The sequence below is a fragment of the Ascaphus truei genome, chromosome 3, assembly GCF_040206685.1.
Source record: "Ascaphus truei isolate aAscTru1 chromosome 3, aAscTru1.hap1, whole genome shotgun sequence".
NCBI classification, from domain to species: Eukaryota; Metazoa; Chordata; class Amphibia; order Anura; family Ascaphidae; genus Ascaphus; species Ascaphus truei.
Window position 1 is genome coordinate 342110040 of NC_134485.1, and position 22207 is coordinate 342132246.

The 22207-nt window shown below is 44.6% G+C and overlaps 1 protein-coding gene across 7 annotated transcripts in view; it reads left to right on the forward strand.

Annotated features, from left to right (window-relative positions):
* The window catches only part of HDAC7 (histone deacetylase 7), a 318615-nt gene that overhangs the window by 196556 nt on the left and 99852 nt on the right, over nucleotides 1–22207 (forward strand). For 2 of the 7 annotated variants that reach the window (XM_075591688.1, XM_075591689.1), the window contains exon 3: nucleotides 19626–19688. The exons of 2 other annotated variants lie outside the window; for them this stretch is intronic. Coding sequence is in view for 3 of the 5 variants with exons in the window: in XM_075591692.1 (XP_075447807.1) it covers nucleotides 19565–19688 (124 nt within the window). In the remaining 2 variants the exon portion in view is untranslated. Of the gene's footprint in view, nucleotides 1–18625; nucleotides 19689–22207 lie in introns of those variants that run through there. 3 more of the 7 variants (XM_075591692.1, XM_075591685.1, XM_075591686.1) reach the window with 3 other exon arrangements.

Sequence of the window (22207 nt, forward strand, 5' to 3'; positions counted from 1 at the left end):
CTTGAGAACTCAAGTCGCTTATGAACTTCTTCCTCAGTTAACCAATTGTTCATTAATATGGAGGTTGTGGCTTCCTCCTGTGGCGCTACTATTGAACTTGATTCTTCCCTGGTAAACACAGAGGCAAAGAATTTGTTTAATACCTCAACTTTTTCCTTATCTCCAATAATCTGCCTACCCAACTCACACTGAACGGGTCCTATATTTTCTTTTCTCATTTTTTTGTTATTAAGGTACTTAAAGAACTTTTTAGGGTTAACCTTACTTTCTATTAGAATCCTTTTTTCATTATCCATTTTTGATAATTTGATTGCCCTTTTGCAATTTTTGTTGCATTCCTTATAATTCTGATACGATGTCTCCGTCCCTTCTGACTTAAAGAATCTAAACGCCTTCCTCTTCTTGTCCATTTCCTCCCCTACCTGTTTATTTAGCCACATTGGTTTTGACTTATTTCTTTTATACTTATTACCCAAGGGTATACACTGATAAGTGTGCTTTTCTAACAATGTTTTAAAGACTGCCCATTTATCTTCTACATTTTTCCCTGCAAAAAATATCATCCCATTGTATTACTACTAGATTAGACCTCATTTGATTAAAATCTGCCTTTCTAAAGTTTAAGGTCTTTGTTGAACCCAAGAAATCTATTTTGTGATAATTTATTTAAAATGAGACCATGTTATGATCACTGTTACCCAAATGTTCCAGGGATTGAATATTTGTTATTACTTCTACGTTGTTTGATATGACCAAATCCAGTATTGCCCCTCTCCTGGTTGGTTACTCAATAATGCAATTAGTTTTTCAAGTGCGTCCCTCCTCTTCTATTTCGTAGCTAGCAGGCATTGGACATGTTTTACAAGCTCCTTTGGAATCCAAGTGCTGGTGTCACAAATTAAATTTGCGGAGTGAGACATTTTCTGTTTCCACTCCATTTTTCTGCTATTAACCATACATAAAAACAAAACAAAATGTCCTTAGGAATTGCCTAACCTTTCTGATGTCAGTGGAATTTCATTGACCATGCTTAATGCAAACATTGTAAACACAACAGCTTTACATTGCGATTTTCTATATGTTCTCTCCAAGTCACTGGATGTATGAGAATGGAATAAGGTGTGATAGTCCATTCCTTAACCACACAACCTCTCCACAGAACACACATTTCTTGCCGTACATGTTATTGTATTGTATGTCTTTATATAATTATAATAATAATAGCATGTTCTTGTATAGCTCTGCTAGTTTTACATAGCGCTTTACAGAGACATTTTGCAGACACAGGTCCCTGCCCCGTGGATCTTACAATTTATGTTTGTTGGTGCCTGAGGCACAAGAGATAAAGTGACTTGACCAAGGTCACAAGTAGTCGACACCGGGAATTGAACCAGGCTCCCCTGCTTGAAGCTCTGTGCCAGTCAGTGTCTTTATTCACTGAGCCACTCCCTCTCCCTACAGCATCAAAAGTGTTCTCGGCGTTTCACAAAGAATACAGTACAGGGAATTATAATAATACAATAAATGCAGCAAAATCAGACAATAGTAAAGGAAATCCCTGCCCCGAAGAGCTTACAATCTAAGCTTATCAACTACAGCTGCTGGAGATCTGTTCTTCTACACTACAGTACCTATTTACTTTTTTTTATATTGCCCTGATAAGGAAACCTGGCACTACAAGGACACCAGGCAAGGCATAACTAAAGATGATTTCATCATCATTAAACCTGTTGTCACATACGGCACACCTATGAGCATGTGACCTGCATAAGGGATAAGGGTTAATTCACAGCTCTCTAAGTGGCCCATTTTTCACCTTCCGCAAAAGGTCCCTCAAATTAACAACAGCTCCCCTCATTCCGTCACAATATACCATCTGTTACGAACACGTGACTTATATATGCAACCAGGTTTAGAACACACAGCTACTCTAGCCAACTCACCTTTCTCCTGCGCAAGGTACTTTCAATTAATTAATATTTACCTTTTACTCAGTTGCAATCACATCTAATTGCTGCCACCACCAAAGGTAAAAGATATTAGAAAAACATGCAGAACCTCTGGTCTCTGTTTATTAATGAAAAGACTATGCACGTAGCACACAAAAATCTGTTGTAGCAAAATGTGTCCGAAAATGTACTTTACTCTCTACAAAGCGTGCAACCAGTTCAATCAGAGCCCAAAGCATCACTTATTATAGTTTGGCTTTAATATACAAAAAGACAGTGCTTAGATTACAGCAAAAAAGATTATTACAAGAACATACAGTTACAATAAATGCCGAACAGTTTCTTAAAATAAAAGGCTAAAACATACGTTGAAATTCCTATACTTTACCACGTCATAGGCTTTTCCCAGAGAGGTCACTGGCGTAGGAAAGATGAGAACTCAAGTGTCTGATCTCAAAACATACCTCTTGTTAAATTATGATTTTCATATTACCTTGGTGAGACTTTTGTACTATTTCTTCTCCATTGAAACAACATAAGCCCACCCCTGTCGTAAATCAGATCTGGCTGACAGTTTTATGACTTACAAAAAAAGAAAATCCTCTAAAAAGATGTTTAAACATTGGCTCAATTTATAAAAGGCCTCATAAATTAATGTATCTAATACTTAGACAGACACCATCTTCCCCGTTATGTCTGTGTACTTCACTTATACGCCTGCATATAAGACTTGACAGACTAACATATATATATATATTTTTTTATAACTTAGAATTTTATTGGTTTTTAATGCAGGACCAAAACATAGCGTACATCCACTGTTTCTTTTAATAACCAACGCAAATCATGTTTATCATCAAATGCAAGGAAAAGCATAGTACAAAATAAGAGTGGGGGGGTCCTATCCCCTGCCTAGCCTCATTGTGGCATCATGTCATATATTATTTCATTAGAACTCGGGTGGTATACGGGCACCAACTCCCTGCGCAGTCCCAATTCTCTACTGATCTCAACATTCTCCGCGACCCTTGCGGCCCCATTTATTTCCCCACCGTCAAACAAGAACGCATCTGTAACTATCATCAGATTGTGGTCACCTCCACCCCTGGGATATCTGTCTATGCCAACCATGGCATCCAGACTTTTAGAAAATTGACGCCAGTGTCATTAACCAAACTCGTTAATTTTTCCATCTGGCACACAAACCAAATTCTGTACCGAATCTTAGGAATTGATGGAATTTCGTTCTGTTTCCATAATGCTGCGATCTCGCACCTCAACGCCGTTGCGAAATGCGCAACCAATTAATTTTCTACTTTGGCTATGCCCGGAGTTGGTCTGTTTAGAAGAAATAGCCACGGGTCCATTGGGATTGTGAGGTCAAAAATCCTCTGGAGTCAATCTCTAATTTTCTCCCAAACAGGGACGATCTGTGGGCAGGACCATACCATATGCAACAGATCAGTGGACTCTCCACATTGTCTTTGGCCCAATGGGGAGTATCCCGGCACAAATCTAGATAGTTTGAGTGGGGTGAGAACCGATCTCATTAATACTTTATACGCGTTCTCCTTTAACGTAGTGCAGATCGAGATTTTGGACGCCGCTGTGACGATCGCCATCCAGTCTTCTTCTTCCAGTACCTCTCCCAGGTCCGCCTCCCACTGTGTCATGTACCAGTAGCTTAACTTTTGTTTCACCTCAGAGCCAGAACAGATCAATTCTATATACATTTGCGATGTGAGTCCGCAGGAGTCAGTCTCTATAAGACATAGCTTTTCAAATGTAGTCAATGGGGGGTGGGGGTTGTGTTTGTTGTAGAATGCTCTAATCTGGAGGTATCTAAAGAATTCTGAGTGGGGGCTGTTTTTATCAGATCTGATTTGTTCGAATGATTTGATGCAATTGTTGTCCTCCAGATCCCTAAATCTATCAAAGCCTTCTTGTTTCCAGATTGAGAAATCGGCGCTATTCATATCTGGAGCAAAGTCTGGATTGTCCACAAAGAGGTAATCAAAGAGTTCCTAGTAGTCAGGGCGGATTTAAATTTGGAAGCTTCCCAGATTGACAACGAGTGCATCTATAGGGCCTTATCTGTATGTACAGTGTCTTACGTCATACAGTGTTCTTTGTGTTTTGATTACCTTCCCTGCCCTTTTGCACCAGTCTGTACTAGTGACCCAAGTGGTCACACTAGGTTGAGCGGGTGCATCTCTCTTTTTGTCCCCTTGAAGTACTAGATCAATTAAAATACCTAATATTCCCGCCTTTTTTATTGCCCCTGTAATGACTGGTACACTTGAGAGATTAGGTGAATACTCTTTATGTCCTTACAATGCAGTCCTCTTAGTATCCTCATGGTTACTCTGTATCCCATTTCATCCAAAATATGTTTTGTGCACAAAAATCTAAATGCTCATGCATGGCGCTGCATTGTTGTGTTAAAAGGAAATCCTGACTTGTATTAATGTACAATATAGTTCCATGGTTAGAAACAATGGAACGAGAGCAATTAATACATAATAATCTGCACCTTTTTGTACTATGTTATTTCTCAGTTACTTTATTTCTGAAGACCTTTTTTCTGTAAAATAAAATATTTCCTTGAATTTCCTTTTTATTTATTTTTAGTTTGGCATAGTTCTTGCCAGCTTTGTTAACTTCAAATGATCCCGTGACCAAATCCCCCATCTCCGCCTGCCTGCGACACAGACAATATGAAACTACTTGGGTGAGGAAGTTAACACTTGTATAGAGAAAAACAAATCAAGCACGCCAAGACAACATATTAAGTCAGTTAAGTCATGAAAGTCAATGTAATGACTGAGAAAAATATCAACAAGGTATCCAACGTTTCGGTGCATGAAAGAACCTTCATCAGGGATACAAATACGTAAATACATTCCAATAATTATATTAACTAGAATCCACCACCCAACTCACTGTAGACGACATGGCTTAATTGCTGACACTTTGCACTTCTGTTCTGGCGACGTCACAATGCGGTCTGCATCTAAACATGATGACGTAATGGCGCCAAAGAAGCATACAGAATCATGGAATCGCTACGGAGCGTCCAAAAATGCAACACCATGATCCCCCTAGGACATGGTGACAAAACTGAAGGGTTCCTTTTGCAACATGAGACATGATGTGATTACTGCCCTTGATTTACTGTTGTCATCATTTTGAGAGATGTGTAAAATAGGTTTTGCAGTCACACCTCTGATGTGATTAGTAAAAAACTTGCTGCCAATTTACAAGGGGATGTGATATATAATTACAATTATTTAAATATATATTATTGTAAAAACTATTTTTACCTTTATTAGAGCAGGGGAGCGCAAACTTTTTGTGCTGTGCCCCCGTCTTCCCTGCAGCGTCGCCCGCGCCCCCCCCCTCCCTACATTAGAGCGGCGTCAAATTACGCTGCGGGGTCATGTGATGTGACGTCACCCGCGACGGCATTTGACGCGTGTGACGTCACGTCACATGACCCCGCGGCGTCAAATGGCGACGCGTCACAGCGCGGCTGAATCTGGGTAAGTAAAGTGTTGCAAAGGCCTGGCGCGATCCCCCGGCATTTAATTTAAAAGCCGCGGGGAAGAGCGCGTGGCCTCTGCAATGGCCCGCACCCCCCAGCAAAATCTCCCGCCCCCCTGGGGGACACGTCCCCTAGTTTGCGCACCCCTGTCTTAGAGAATTACACAGTATTATATTATTATCTTATTATCGTTTGTCTACCCACATGGTTTACTGACCGTACTAAGTGGAATGTGTTGGTTAACATATTTTCTTGCAAACGGGGAAAATTGGGATAAAGGTTTGACTCATACTTTTAGAAAGGGGATTACAATATAATCTCTGGTCTCCTTGTTACGGGGTGGATGAATCTTTGCTTATAATCATGGGGTGAAAAAAATCCTATTAGTTTTAGTGGTATTTTTTCTTTAATAGATATGGGGCTGAATTTTATGCACCAGAACTTCACCATTTTTTCCTTGACGTGCAGCTACAGATGTAACGAGATTTACTGTCCCCTGCATCGTGGCCGAAAAAGCAAACAGCCGCGGCATTGGGAACAGTGTCTGCCACGATCGCGTTGCAGGAAGTCCATGCTTTCGGATTGAATGCGCGCAGCATTAATCCGCCGGGGTCGTGGTCACGCGGCCGCGCACACGCAAACCTTAAGGTTTGCTACATCTGTATGTTGGGAGAATAGCCCTGCTCAATTCTATTCTATGAAATCCATGTGATGGTAGAGACACTATACCCTGTATATCAACATATAAATTCAGGAAGGGAAGGATCGCAAGCTATAAAGCTTTTTATAGAGGAACTGACGGTATTACATCACACTATTAACAAAACGATCTTGACCGAAGCTCCAGTGCCTTTTCTTTAAAATAGAACAGAAAAACAATTTCGCAAACACCCACAATATTTTTATACACAGAAAAGGGGAACTATGTTTTGATAGCTAGCGATGGCGGAGAAGATGATTGCAAAACTGTTCCTGGAAATCCAACTGCCAGGGGATATTTTGGTATTAATAAACTTTATCTACTGATTTTTTTATATAGCCCCAATGTGTGTGTGTGTGTGTCACCTTTTTCCCCTAACCAAGTGAGATTGTGTCACTACCGGTGTATTCTGGTGCTGGTGCGTACCTGTGAGGTGGAACAGGACGACAGAGATCTCCACAATGGAATAGGGAGTACATCAGGACAGGCTATATGGCTGGTTCATCGGCAGTGGCAGAGCCTCCAGCCCAAGAGGATCCTGGTGCAGCCAGGATGGACCTCAGGGGCACTTCTTCTTGGGTTGGCATATTTCAATCAACACACCAGAGTTGGTATAACTGGGGTTTATTGGGTACACAGCAAGATAACACAGGATACAGTCCCTGAATATAGTACCTGGCTTGAGGCCTTGAATACCCCTCTTCAATATACCTTACCACCTAATAGCGCAAAACCTCAGCCTTCTCCTATTTGAGGCTCTCTGCTGCGACCTCATAGCATGGAGGGCAGCCAGAACTACCCCCAGAATACACTTACTCTAACTCTAGAGGGAAACCCCCTCCTTCCTTGGGTAGTGTCTTGTAAGCCGGCCTACTGTACCTACTGTCATAGACCCCCCCTTCCCCATTACAATCACAGGCTATTCCTGAACTTTATTAATAATACACTGAAAGAACAATTTAACAGACCCTGCAGGAATTACTCCCAACCCACTCTTTACTGCGACTTACAGTGTTAGGCTAAGGCCCCACTGCACGTGCCGTGTGTCCTGGCGGCGCATGTACGGCACTTCACCGCAATCTGCAGGGAGCTTTTTTAGGTGCGGGGAGGTGTGGCCAAAACAACCAACTGGGCGCGGCCATGACACGAGGGGGCGTGGCCAAGACGCGATGAGGCGTGGCCATGACACGGGGGGCCGTCCCTCTCTCCCGTGCCACTCTCCTCTCCCCCGTGGCTGTAAAGTGCTGTGAATAGTGAGTTATAGCTATTTGGCCTCTCCCACCATGCCACTTTGCTTCCCCCCCCCCCCCATCTCTCTCCCAGTGCCATTCTCCTTCCTGTCAGTCTCTCTCTCTGAACCCCTTGTGCCGCCATCCCCCCCCCCCCCAGTGTCTGTCTCTCCACCCATCATTCTTTCTGATTGGCTCCCTGCCACACCACGTGACGCGTCGCCGGTCGGGATCACAATTCTAATGTAGCCCCTGTGCGCAGTGAACCTGGGAGCGAGACGCCACTGGGGACAGCCAGGGAGGAGGTAAGGTGCAGCTCATGTCATGTGTTGTTGTTCATCTGAGGTTGTATTTACCTCATTTTAAGACCTGCTTAGGAACAGATGATTGCTATTATGTACAGATATGTAAAAACATAGAATTCAGTGTGTGTATATATATATATATATATATATATATATATATATATATATATATATATATATATATATATATATATATATACTGTATATATATATTTTAAACTAATGAAATTATTCTGGATAATTTATTTTCATCATGGGATGCACTGTGGCTATAAAAGCAGGTTGGGGTGTAGAAGTGGGAGCTGATGTCAGCCTAGAAGATTTCTATTGTGCAATTGATTTACTACTTTATGTACAAGTTAAGCAAATAGAAATATCACTTGTGAGCACATTCACATGTCAGGTCTGCAACCCTGCTTTCCACCATTATCTCTCAGCAAACAATGCTTCCACTGCAGCAAGGATTCTGGGTAATGACACACAAATGAGCACACAGTGTTTGTAACCTTTTGCTTCAAATCCATTTTAACATGGACAATATGTAAAAGTAAGATTTCCAAGTCAATACTTCTGGTTGTTTTATAGTAGGACTGTCACAGGATCCCTGCATGACATACTTGTGCTCTTATAAATATAAAGGATGGGTTTGATGTGGCAGGGCCCTTCAGGAATTTGGCTACCAATGAAAACTAAGTTAACGGTTTCCCTGCCCCAGAAACGTATGTGCTGGCAATGGTTAAGGCTTTTAACTGCCGTGCTAGTTTCAAGGTACAAAAAAAATAATAATATGTATTTGATGATTATTTTCTCTGGGGCTCTAGGGCTCAGAAGCGGACACCACAGGAGATTCCCTCACTGAGAGCTCCAACCAATAAAGATACAACATTGATGTGCACCCCATGTGAAATCTGGAATGCGTTAGCAGATGTAATGGTTTAGTGCCTGCACTCTGTGACCAGGTTAATAAGAAAAATCCCGTTTTGACTGACTGTAAAAAAGATATATGTTCTAGTCATTATAAATTACCCAGGATGTGTGCATGGAGAAATTCCATATGTTGGATGATATATAGATATCCCCGTTCTTTAATTCCCATAATATCTTAAGTACCTCTCCACTTTATGCTCTTTTTTTTGTAGCTGCGTTCTTGTGATGTGTCTCCCAGACCAAGCCTGGTTAATATAGATGCATGGTTGAAATATTTGTCACAAATAGATGTTCCCGGCAAGCCAATCAAATGGCGAATTAATACCAGAAAATGAATACTGAGCATATTTAAATAGAAAGTTAAAAAATATGAACATCTTTACCCGATACAGTCCTATATATAAACGTTACATTGTAGGGCTTTGACAATCCCCCAAAATAGCAGAGGACACCATGCATACCTTGACAGCCCAATATAAAACTCATAATGGCACTTTGAAACTCAAGCAGTGTAGGGTCTGTGGCACTGGATTCACAAAGGTCCGATGTGGCGTATCGCACCCGATCCTGTGTTAACTGTCATTCACTTGAATGGCGGTCAATGCCGGATCGGGGTGCGAAACCCTGCATCGGTTCTTAGCGAATCTCTCCCTATGTATAAAGCTCCCAGACTATCTCTTTGAAGGTATCATGATATTTACTATCTTATGTATGGAAGGAAGGTAGGAACAGTTACGCGCACAAATCTAGATTAAAAAATGTATATATTTTGAGCCTTCAAACACACATCCACATCAGAATGAGCAGTGTCGGCAATCCCTTGACCAACAGATTGACACAAAACTATCCAGAGACGAGTGGGTGGACCACTGATGGGGAACCACTGATGAAGAGTATGTTATGATACATCAAAGAACTTGGCGTTCATTCCCCTAAATTTGTTCTACTTGCATGAACTACAGTAAGTTCAGGGTATCAGGATTTTTATTTGAAGCAAAGTTGCAGAGTATTGATTTTGTGGGACATGACAAATACGTTTCTGAACATCAAACCAATCATTTTTTTACTTGCTTCATACCATAGATCTGCTTAATGCATAAACCTCAGACAATTCTAGTTGTGAGACACCAACCACATTGGCTGCTACATGAGAGGCGTGCTATTATCTTGTTGTGAGATTCGTGCTAAGACTAATAGAGAGAGCCAACCTACACCTGATTTAGTAGTATAATAACTTTCCTAATGATTAGATGTTTGCTGTAAGACATAGCCAAAGCCCGGTTTTCTTACTTGTAAGACTCCCATACTCATCTTCTACTTGGGAGGCTCAACATTAATCCTATCTTGTCTTGCCAGTGTGTGAGGAATAATTGCAAATGCCTTGCCAGGCCGCAAATAATGTCAAACTCTAAAAGCCGAGAGCTGCGCTATTCCCTTGGGGAGACTGCACTGCCAACAACAGACTCAATTTGGAATGGTATCGTTCTCAACACTTTGATCCCTGGTGCTGGAAATGTTCATCCAAATTGAATGTTTAGGAGAGAAATCCCATAAAAGTTGATGGAAGGCCAACACGCTGATATGTGTTTAAGTGAGGTGTGTACACTGTGAGTGCTCATTTGCATGTCATTTCCCAGAATCCCTGGCTGCAGTGGAAGCATTGTATGCTGAGGGACGATAGGGAAAGGCAGGATTGCGGACCTGTCTGAGACATGGGAATGTATTTTTTTATATTTCAAGAATGAAAGAGGAAATGTGAGCTACTGGGTGGGTAAATAATGAGTTTAACAGTGCATAATACAACCCTGCCCCGCAAAAACATACCAACTGAACAGAGAGATAAAGTGACTTGCATACGGTGTCCACTTCAGAGGACAATAAAAGACCATTCTCCCATCGAATGCAAGAAGTAAAATCTGGACTATCTCCCTTTAAACTTAAGCCATCTGGAATATGTGACAAAGCTGGGCAGGCATCTGTTGCAGGGAAGGGATTCATGTAGTTTACAGTAACATTACACAGAAGCATCTACGGTATAACCCCCTTTCCTCCAAGGCATTGCACAAGAAATGTGATGTCAGCACTAAGATATTACAAGCTTTTCAAATGCGTGTGGACCCTCAGCCGACACTCAGCCATGAAATATGCTTTGCTTGTTTGCACTGGGAGTAAAGCGAAAATGGCCCCTCGATATAAGTATAAACAGGCTATATGATGACACTGAGTATATTAATGCACACATTGTCACTCAAAGCTCCTTATTTTTAGAGAAAAGGGAACTTAGTGTCTTTGCTTTTAATGTTTTATCCTGATATCATACTTTTCTTTAAAATGCCGTTATTTTCTATCTTCAAACAAAAAAACTTTCCTGCTGGAACTTCTAATAAATGGCTGCGACTGATATATTACAAAAACAACTCTGCTCACTGGCCTAGCACCTACAGTATCACAGTGATTGCACCTCCATACTCTCTTCTTTCCCATATGTACGTGTGGCCAGGTCCCCACTGGCTCCCCCTTCATCCCCTTACTTTCCGCTGCGGCTGCGACCGGCAGCAGAGGCTGGGGTGCGTGTGGGGTGGGCTTTGGAAGCGCTGCGGCAGTCAGAGAGGCGACCGAGTCGCCGGAGGCTCCCGGCGGCACCCTATGCAGGACGCCGCCATGTTACTTACGCAGACGGCTCGCGTATGCCCAGGTATGCCGCAACTACGGTGGTCATTGCAAGGGCTTCACACATGCGCAGTACGAGTTGCACATGCACAGTAGAGACAATAGCAGCGGCCAATAGGGGAATAGGCTCTGAGGGGAACTACAATCCCCAGAAGGCACTGGTGACTGGACTATCACATGGTGCGGCAGAGCCAATAGGGCTGCTGGATTCTCCTGCTCTCACATTGCTACAGTTGGCGCGCCATAGACCATGCCAGTCGAAGCTGGAACAAGGTAGGAGAGGTTGTGGTGTGCAGGGTGTCTGTGTCTCCTGCACTAGGCCAGAGACCCCCCCTTATAGGCCCCAACTCCCACTAGCTTGTGGATGCTACAAGGACTCTCCCTCTAGATAGGGACCTTGCCCCTGTATTGATTAGTGTCAGGGACATAGCAAAGGACACCGTGCAGCAGATGCGGCCTGTGGTCTGTGACCAGACCACCAAAACATAAAGAGACTGTCAAGGTGGGACCGTTCATCTTGATACCACCACACGTGGAGGTGGACTCATCGCTTATGGCGTGGGACCGAATGGACCCTTGTGTTCAGTTGGCGCTACCGGGTGTTGGAGCACCCGGCAGGTATACCCCATCTACAGAGTGCACCAACTATACACTGTGGGCAGCGAGTCACACACTTCCGGGTGGGCTTGCTTCTGTGGACACCGGGTTGGGTAGGTGCCCAGGGCACCTGTGTACATTGGGGGACACTTTCATCGGGGTGCGGACTAAGTGGATGGACAGTAGGGTATGGTGTTTGGGTAAGGCTGTGCGAGGCCCGAGTTCTATGGTTATTGTGTTGCCTATAGCATGCCAGTAAACTTGTTATATATATATTGTGTGTCCTTATTGCATTGGGTCCTGTGAAGGGGTTATCCGGTGCTGTCAGGATCCCTCAGAGGTGGAGGCGCTGTCACCAGACGATCCAGGTACACCCCAGGCTCCCAGCAGTGGAGGTTCAGGCCTCCTGTGAGCCGCAGGTAACGCACCACACACATAGTAGCCGCTACATCTCCCATAGGGTGGGGGAAACTGCGCTACACAAGAAGTAATATCTATTCTGTTTTATTTCTTATTGTATGATTCACTATTATGCTTTCAAGCAGTCTTTGAGAAGCTAACTTTAAAGTAGCAATCCCCCTAGAATATGAGTTATGAGTTTAACTCGTATCATACTGTAAGTACTGTATATCATACTGTAAGTACTGTATATCATACTGTAAGTACTGTATATCATACTGTAAGTACTGTATATCATACTCTAAGTACTGTATATCATACTCTAAGTACCGTATATCATACTCTAAGTACTGTATATCATACTCTAAGTACTGTATATTGGCCCCTGAGCATCTTTATAAAAGAAAACAAAAACTTTTTAAAGTGTTAAATATCATGATTTTCTTCATCTCTAGTTTCGGACACTTCATTTTACAAATGCTTATATTCCCTGAATGCAGCACCAGGTTTTAAAAATAAAAACAGCATTGGAAATGGCACGATAAAAGCTTACGAAGTAAAAGAATACAATGCAAACAGAAATAGCTATCAGCAGGGACTGCCGCTTTAGGAAGCATTTAAACTGGAAGAATTCATGTTGCTGCATCTGTAAGATTCACAACGCTGTTCTTACCCCTAACCCACAATAATGACTAATACAGGGGTTTCTGTCTTGAATGAGTTAAAATTAATTAGGCCTAACTCTAAAGAGTTACCAGGAAGGGGAATATCAATAAACTACAACGTATTGATAATATCCATAATACTCTTTATTAAAAATACATTTTTGATGATGTTAAATTAAATCTTTTTATGCTTTCTAAAGTGATCTGTATCTTATCCTTGTTTTGTTTTTTTGCGGTTGAATTCTGTACAAATCTGCTTGCATGAAGTTGCATGAATTCTGTACAATCTGCTTGCTTGTGCGTTTTGTCTTTTGTTTGAAATTCTATACAGTGAGGGCATAATCAGTTCTTTACTCTCATTTCAAAATCCTCACGGCCAAGGAAATGCCCTATAAAAAGGTCTGCAAAGGGATGTCTTTATTTTCAGGAAACGAAAGAGCAGGGGATAGAAGCTGAGGGCAAATTAACTCCTGTGGTGTCTTACACTACTGTTGCAAATTGTCTAGTATGGGAATTATCCGTATATAAGCCATGGCGGGAATAGGCTAATATTAAATGAATGGATTGGTGGATTCTCTTGTTGATGGAATAGTGTGTTTATATTAAAGTAATAAAGAGGAGTTGGAGTACGGCAATTTTATTGGTAAAAGTACCCACCTGCCCTAACTGGTTGATCTTTTTTGTAAGGTTAAAAATATTTGGATATTGTTTTTTTTTACATAATTGGAGCCAGGGCGTCTTCCGGTGCGGAAACCCGCTATTTTCACCTACCTCACTCACCGCTTTACGTTTGCTGTTCCACTACGCATATCCCTACACTGACTTCCCACAGCCTCTAGAATTAACTTTAAAACCCTAGTAATGACATACAAAGGTCTCAACGACACTGCCCCCTTACATCTCAGCTCTCATCCACATATACATACCTAAACTACCCCTACGTTCTGCCCACGACATCTGCCTCTCCTCCTACTTTATTACCTCCTCTCACTCCCACCTACAAGACTTCTCCTAAGCTTCCCCTTCACTCTGGAATTCCCTATCACATATCATCAGACTCTCCACCAGCCTATCTGGCATACCTCTAACATCCAACCCCTTTCAACCACACCTTATATAACATATCCCCCCCCCCCAAAAAAAAAATAACTTAATGGAATCAGTTTTTGGGCTGGGCCATATTCCATCCTGAGATACACTCCATCCTACGATGAGCAGCCACTTGACCTTCTTGTTTCAATAGTGTCCCTCCTTCTTTCTAGATTGTAAGCTCTCACCAGCAGGGCCCCCATTACTTCTTTGTATCTATTGGTGCATGTTCATGCTCACTTGTATGTAACTGTTTTTTGTTGTTGTAATATACACAACTCTGTGCCCCATTGTACCGCAATGCGAAATATGCTGGCGCTTTACAAATAAACGATAATAATAATAATTTTCAGGACGCGGTTCAGAGTGGCGGCGACGGCGCGCAGCACGAAAACAAAGACATGAAGTTCACCGCGGGTGGCCATAGTGGGCGCGAGTGCGGCAGCGCTGCACTGCGACATGGCGACCAAAATCGCTGAAGTCAGGCCGCCGAGTGACGTCAGAGTCATGTGAAGAAGTTCAGCCAATAATGGCGAACCGTTCGTGTGACGTCACAGGCCACGCCTCCGCCACGCCCCCTGTCGTCCTCCCGAGGTCTCCTGCACAAAAGTGCAAATATTGCTATAGCGATGGCGACGTGTGACGTCAGCGGTCACGAGCACGTACTGTAAGCGCGGCGTTAAATGGCAGAGTGGAGAGAATGTATTCGAGTATTAGGACAATTTTATCTAAATGACATCAGGTGGATAACAGCAAAAAGAAGTGAATGTGCTCAGAAATCATGCATAGGATTATTTGGATCCATGTTAAAGTGGATAAGAAGGAAAAAGTGACACATTTTGAGTGCTCATTTGCATGCCATTACCCAGCATCCTTTGCTGACGTAGAAGCACGGTATGCTGTGCAATTGTGGTGTAAATCAGGTTTGTGGACCTGTCTCAGACATGTGAACATGCTCATAAGTGTTCTTTAGCATTGTGAATTGTGCGGTGGTGGGTTTTTGCCACTTTTTTTAACTCATCATTACATACTTTCGTATTGTTAGGTGTGTTTGTAATCATAATATTAATGTATTCCTGGAATAGGAATTGTTTTAAATCTAATATTTCTGTTTGAATTCTTGAGAAGTAGTTAAACTGCTGCAGCCACATTAAAAGTATTATTTATGCAGTTGCAGGGCGGAGCGGTTGGTTGGAGGTGGGGCAGCTTCATTAACACATTTACAACAACAGAATCAGGCTGAGGCAGGAATAGAATCTTTTTTTAATTTACAAATTGAATCAATTTGCAGGCCATTGTGATTTTCTTAAACCACATATGAATGTGCTCACACGTGATATACTAAAACCTTGACAAACTCAGCTGTGGTAACTGCAGTTTGGGATTTGGTGCTGCATTCTTTTCTGATTTGGTACAAGTCACTGACTAGACCAATGCTTTCAAACCTTTTTTTGGTTAAGAAACCCAATATATTGTGAAATTCTGTGTAACCCCAACCCTCTCTTATGGCGTCTGAGACCAGATGCATTGTAAGGAACGCCAACCCGAACATCACGGAGCTGGTTCGTCCTCATTGGCTGCACCGCTCACGTGATGCTGCCGTCGCGCAACATAAATTATTTTGTCGGGTGAAAAATAGACCCTAACCCTAATCAGATGCATTATAAGGAACCCCAACCCTCTCTACTAGGGTGTCTAAGATCAGATGCATTGTAAGGCTGCGCTTAAATTGCCGGCGACAGCGATGTCGCGTCAAAACAAATGCATTGCCGCCGTCACGTTTGCTTATAGTAAGAACGACGCAACAGCTTGGTCGCGATCGCTGGAAGTCATCTCAATTTGATTTTTCCAGCGACCGTAACCTGACGTCGCCGGCACTATAAGCGTAACCTAAGGAACCCCGACAATCTCTACTGGAGCAGCTGAGATCAGACGCATTGTAAGGAACCCCAACCCTCTCTAATAGCGATTCTGAAATCAGACGCATTGTAAGAAACCCCAACCCTCTCTAATAGCGCGTCTGAGATCAGATGCATTGTAAGGAACCCCAACCCTCTCTAATAGTGTGTCTGAGATCAGACACATTGTAAGGAACCCCAACAGTCTTTAATAGCGTGTCTGAAATTAGATGCATTGTAAGGAACCCCAACCCTCTCTAATACTGTGTCTGAGATGAGATGCATTGTAAGGAACTCCAACCCTCTCTAATAGCGCGTCTGAGATCAGACACATTGTAAGGAACCCCAACAGTCTTTAATAGCGTGTCTGAAATTAGATGCATTGTAAGGAACCCCAACCCTCTCTAATACTGTGTCTGAGATGAGATGCATTGTAAGGAACTCCAACCCTCTCTAATAGCGCGTCTGAGATCAGATGCATTGTAAATTCTTCTGTATTTGGTACAATTTTCAGAAGACCTGAATATTGCAGGGAACCCTTTAGAGATGCCTGGTAATAACCCAATGATTCCTAGGAACCCCTGTTGAAAAACACTGGACTAGACACTAACAAAAGCAGTATATATATATATATATATACAGTACTAGCTGATATACCCGGCGTTGCCCGTGATGTAATGTTCTACCTCCCCCATCCTCCCTCTCAACTCCCTTCCCCCCCCTCTTCACAGCTGTTCAGAGCTGCGCCCACCTACCCCCCCCATTCAATGCTTTGTAACCCCCCCCTGTTCACAGCTCCGTGCCCCCCCCCGTGTGTTTGGCAGCTGAGCTGACTGAGGGGGGAAGTGTGTGTGTCAGTCAGTGAATGTGTCAGTGGGCTTCCCCCCTTCTCTCCTGACTCCCTCCCCCCCTCTCTCCTCCCCCCCCCTCTCCTCCCCCCTCCCCCCTCTCTCCTCCCCCCTCCCCCCCTCTCTCCTCCCCCCTCCCCCCCTCTCTCCTCCCCCCCTCTCTCCTCCCCCCCTCCCTCCTCCCCCCTCCCCCCCTCCCCCCCTCTCTCCTCCCCCCCTCTCTCCTCCCCCCCTCCTCCCCTCTCTCCTCCCCCCCTCTCTCCACCCCCCCTCCTCCCCTCTCTCCTCCCCCCCTCTCTCCACCCCCCTCCTCCCCCCCTCCCCCCCTCTCTCCTCCCCCCCTCTCTCCTCCCCCCCTCCTCCCCTCTCTCCTCCCCCCCTCTTTCCACCCCCCCTCCTCCCCTCCTCCCCTCCCCCCCTCTCTCCTCCCCCCTCCCCCCCCTCCCCCCCTCTCTCCTCCCTCCCCCCCCCCCTCTCCCCCTCTCTCCTCCCCCCCTCTCTCCTCCCCCCTCTCTCCTCCCCCCCTCTCTCCACCCCATCTCTCCTGACTCCCTCTCCCCCCCCGCGCCAGCGCCTGTCCGCTGCGCGCCGCCATCTTACCGGGGGGCAGCTGCAGGAGGAAAGGGGTCCTTCCGGAGGCTGCCCGCCCACTCGGCGCCGCCATCTTACCGGAGGCAGCTGTAGGAGGAAGGGGGTCCTTCCGGGGGCTGGCCAGCCCACAGCCTGTCCTACGGCGCTAAAGATGTGGTGTGGTGGGGGAGAGGCGGTGGTTCCCCCCCCCCCCCCCCGCGTGGAGCTGTGTTGGCGGCGACACTACCCGCATGCTGCTGCTGGCCGGGGCTCGGGTGAGCCTGGTGGATTCCCTGGGGGGGGGGGGAAGAGGAGAGAGGGGGAGAGAGAGAGTTGGGTGACGTCATAGAGACACCAATCTGATTGGCCAGAGGCTGAGGACCAATCAGATTCACCACATCTAGCACCAACCATACAAATTTAAATTTTATATATTAAGATATTCAACTTTATTGCGATTTTCGGTTAATGGTGCAGTTCCCTCCAATACGACCAATTTTCAAAGTGAGCTCCATGTAATGCCCTGTATTTTTTTTCCCCCTTGGTGTTTTTGATTTTGATGTGTATTTAAAAAGGCTCAAAGCCTGCAGCAGTGCGTTCACCTGGCAACTTCTGCTGTTTATTCTCACTTTCAAACATGCTGCTCCAAACGTTTGAGAGCAATAGTTTTGTGATCATAAGGATTAAGACAAAGCAAAGGGTAGTAAGCAGATCATGTCAAATGTGTATTTGTTGCACCTTGCATGCAGCACCAGCTCTGTGCAACGGCATGAAACAAGTCCAGGAAAGAAAACAGCAACGTGAAAATCTGCGTAAGCCAGGTGAATTAACCCTTCTCCTGCTGCACACATGAACACAGCAGCACCCTGTGCTTCCAGCAGCACAAAGTTTACAAAAGACAGCCCAAGTGGGAGGTGGTGCTGGTGGAGCTAGTAAAGTTTTATTGTGCACTCCCCTCCCACCTCCTTCACCCTCCCCCCCCTTTTTTTTTTTAATGACTGTACATGTAAATAAACAGCTAAATTTACCCCTGCCTACCCTGCAGGCTCAGCAGGAAGGAAACATGTGACTTGTGCTTTTCCTGTTAAAATCCCTTCAGCAGATGGAGCCCAGAAACTGGTTTATAATAAAGCATGGACAAGCTGACGTCTGCCTCCTGATTGGCCCCTCCAGCCCAGCCAACCAGAGGCTTTCCTCCCCAAACAATGCACACTTCTTTTGTGTGTGTGTGAGTGTGTGAGTGTGTAGCTGGCTTGTGATATTAGATCTATTTTGGTCTCGGCCCCTCCCCCTGCCGATCTATTTCTGTCAGGGCTGTGCTCGGGGCAGTGGTGTAACTGGGGCTGTGTGCACGCCCAGAGATAGCAGCCCGGAGAGAGGCAGACACAGGTGAAACAGGCACAGTCCCGCAGCTCTGCAGCGGGCGCAAGACCACTTATTAGTATTATTAATTTGCATTTCTTTTAGCAGCAATGAGTGTGCGGTTAATGCTTGAGAGTGGACAGTGGTTGCAGCCTGTTCATTACCCAGCCCCCTCCTCCTCCTCCTGCTGCTGATCTGATTCTACTGTTGGATCTTGGTTAATGTGAAGCGAAATTGCCTTTTTTTCCCCTCTCCTTATGGGGTTTTTTTTGTTTTGTTTTTTCTACCACCTAACTTTAGGGGGTGAAACCAAAGGTTGCCCTGAAGCCGGATTTGGGATGCTCCCTTTTTTTTAACCCCTGTATCGGATTGCACTCGGTGGAGCTTGCTTGCTTCCTGACTCTTCATTACCTGGCAGGATCCAAGGGGCAGATCAAGTTGCCCTGAGGGGTCAAACTGCCCTAGAGGACTTGGAAAGCTACCAGCTCTCCCCACTGACTCGGAGAATGGGGGTGATTCGCCTCTGCTGACCATGTCTCGGGGTCTGCTCTTGCAGGACTTTGCAGGAGTTGCAGGGCTGTAACAGGCGAGCTCTCTGGAGGGATACAGGAGGCTTGCAGTGCGGGACTTGAATGGGAACTCGCTCCCCTTAAAGCTAAATGTGGCAACCAGTGACCTTATTGCCCGTGTATCCATTTCCATTGTACACTAATCCGATGCTGCTGGCCGCCTGAGCTGCCCCAGTGAGGACACTACTAGTCGCGGGACTGGGGACCCAGTGCCCGCTGCCACCTCTTCACACACTCGCCTCCATGCCTGGATTACATCAAATGTTAAACACTATTTACGAGGCTGATTCCGCTTCCTCCGCAGATGGCATCAGACGGGGAGAGCCGGGGCTGAGGTTCGGCCAGAAGAGCAGCGCTGCGGGTGCAGGTAGGAGCACGTATGGTCCCTTTACATCCATGTGCTGGGTCATTTATATTCATCATCATGATTAATAATAATATCTGCTTATTTTGGCCACGGTTGGGAATATAGTTTATCCAAAGGCATGTGCAAAAATAATTTTGTAGCAGAGTGAAGGGAATTCAGTATTACCAGTACAGACAGTCCTCGGTTCGGAATCCGTTCTGGAAGTGGCGTTGGATAATGAAACCGTTGTAAAGTGAGTCCCCTGTTAATCAGTGGCGGTGAGCGTCGGATAACGCATTCTGGCGTTGAAAAACAGCCCATAGGGTTGCATTGTAAAGCGTTGAATATGCCATTTGTTGTAAAGTGAAACTTTGGATAGCGAGGACTGCCTGTCGTGTCATGTACCTGCTGTAGGGTGACCGTGACGCACAAGCCATGTAGGAACCTGGTCTTGCTTTGTGACACATCTGAATAGACACTTGGCCTCCACACCATTTTAGTGAGAAACTTACATATGCTGTAAGTTAAAGGGACATTGGACCTATGAACTATGCCCATCCCATCAAAAATACCAATAAGACAGTCATAAGAAGTTATATAGCCAGGTGTGTCGCAGCTGAACGTAGAATATGATTCAGAGTATGTTACCTCTGAAGGCTGACACACAGATGGCTACAATAAATTGCTCCCTTTCTGAATACTAGTCGATAACAGCGACAGGAGTGGCCTGTGACCCATCGAGTGTACCCTGTCAACCCATGGGTGACACTAAAAACAGAAACAGGATGGACCTATGACCTTGTTGAGCCTGTTCTTCCTGCCACATGGTGGCTACTGTGCGCTGCATGAAAGTATTACAAATAACTTCACGGAGGAGAACAATCCGTATGGCCAGGTCCCACAACTGAAAGACATTTAGCTAGAAGTCACTGAACATTTAGGTTACCCTTTAACGTGCTCTGCCTTCACCAGTAACACTTTCTCACTAACTGCTCATAAAGTCGGGCTATGAGTATGCATAAAGTAAATGGTGTCAGGTGCTTGGTTTTCCTGATGGGAGAATATGCGATGGTGTAAAACGTGGGACTGGCTTAGGCCCCTGCCTCCATATGCAGATACATTGACAGGTAGCAGAGGTTATTGGCCTATTCAACACACTGCACCTGAAACAACTTTATAGTAGGGAACTTGTAGAAAAGTGGCTGATTAAATGACATACAGTTGGCACTGTTGCCTTAACCCTGTCTGTGCCTCCTAACTCCAGAGTATTACAAGACCAGCCTTGTTAACCCTTTTGCTGCCATGAGGACCAGCCATGCATTGCAGGCTCGCAGTTTAATAAACGTTTTTATTTTTAAATGTTCTCAATACATCTGCTAATTTTAATGTTAAAAGTAAAAAGTGCGAAAATCAACCTTGGGAGAAACGGATGCAATGTACATTATACTTGGGTGAGGGTTTGAGATGTCTCTGTTTGCGTCCCTCCATCACATACTCCAGAGGTTTCATTTTCACTGCCGTGCCTTATTAAATGAATGCGCAGGACGCATGAGACGTGTGGAAGAGTCGTCTGCTGGTATAAGTTGTGCTACGTGCCTGTATTTGGGCATTGGGCCTAGTCTTATAAATGATGACCTAGAAATCAAAGCATTTCACACTTCAAGTGCAAAAAAAGTAACGTTTTAGTGTACATTTTGCACAATGCAAACAGTGACAATTACTGTAATCTTTCAGGTTTTAGGGGCTTCCCCCTAGTGGGCAAATAATAATTTTTTTTTTTTTTTTTAAAGAAAATGTACTGTCCTGTGAGTTATTTTTCACAATTACACACCGTTGCTGCAGCGTCGGTTGCTTCTCTTTTCAGAAGTGGTGTAGTTCCACTTTGAGGCACATGTCCGTCTCAATATAATGCAAGTAGTCGGGTCCCTTGTTACTAAGCCGTGCTATGCCGTAAGGTGCAAGAAATCACCTTGCACCTAAAGTATGGGCCGTAAGGTGTCCTCCAGCGCCGTAAGCAGCCCTAGGTTATCACTGCTTAGTCAATGTGGTCCTCAGTCTTTTGTAACATTTTAGGGGGCATTCACTAAAATGCTACCACGGTTATTTAAGTAATCCCCACAGGATTGGCCAATAATGCCCTGACTGGAAGAGTTGAAAGCCTGAGGCGAAGCCGAGGGACTTTAACCAGCAAGATCATTGCTGATCAAGATCAAGATCAAAGGGCCAGTAATGCCCTTTTCTTTGGGGATTACTACCATTATAGGATAAATGTAGGCTTTTTTCATAAATAATAGACACTTTTGTATAGTTTTATAAACATTCTACTTTTCCTTTTGTGCTCTTAAGTAATCCCCACAGAACAGGGCATTACTGGCCAATAATTCTCTCACTCTCCCTTGCACACTCTGCATCCCCCCCTCAATAAACACACATTGCACCCCCCTCTATACACAGAAACACGCACACACTTCAGCCCCCCCTCAATATGAGTGCGCACACACTACAGCCCCTTTCAATACAGGCATACCCCACTTTAAGTA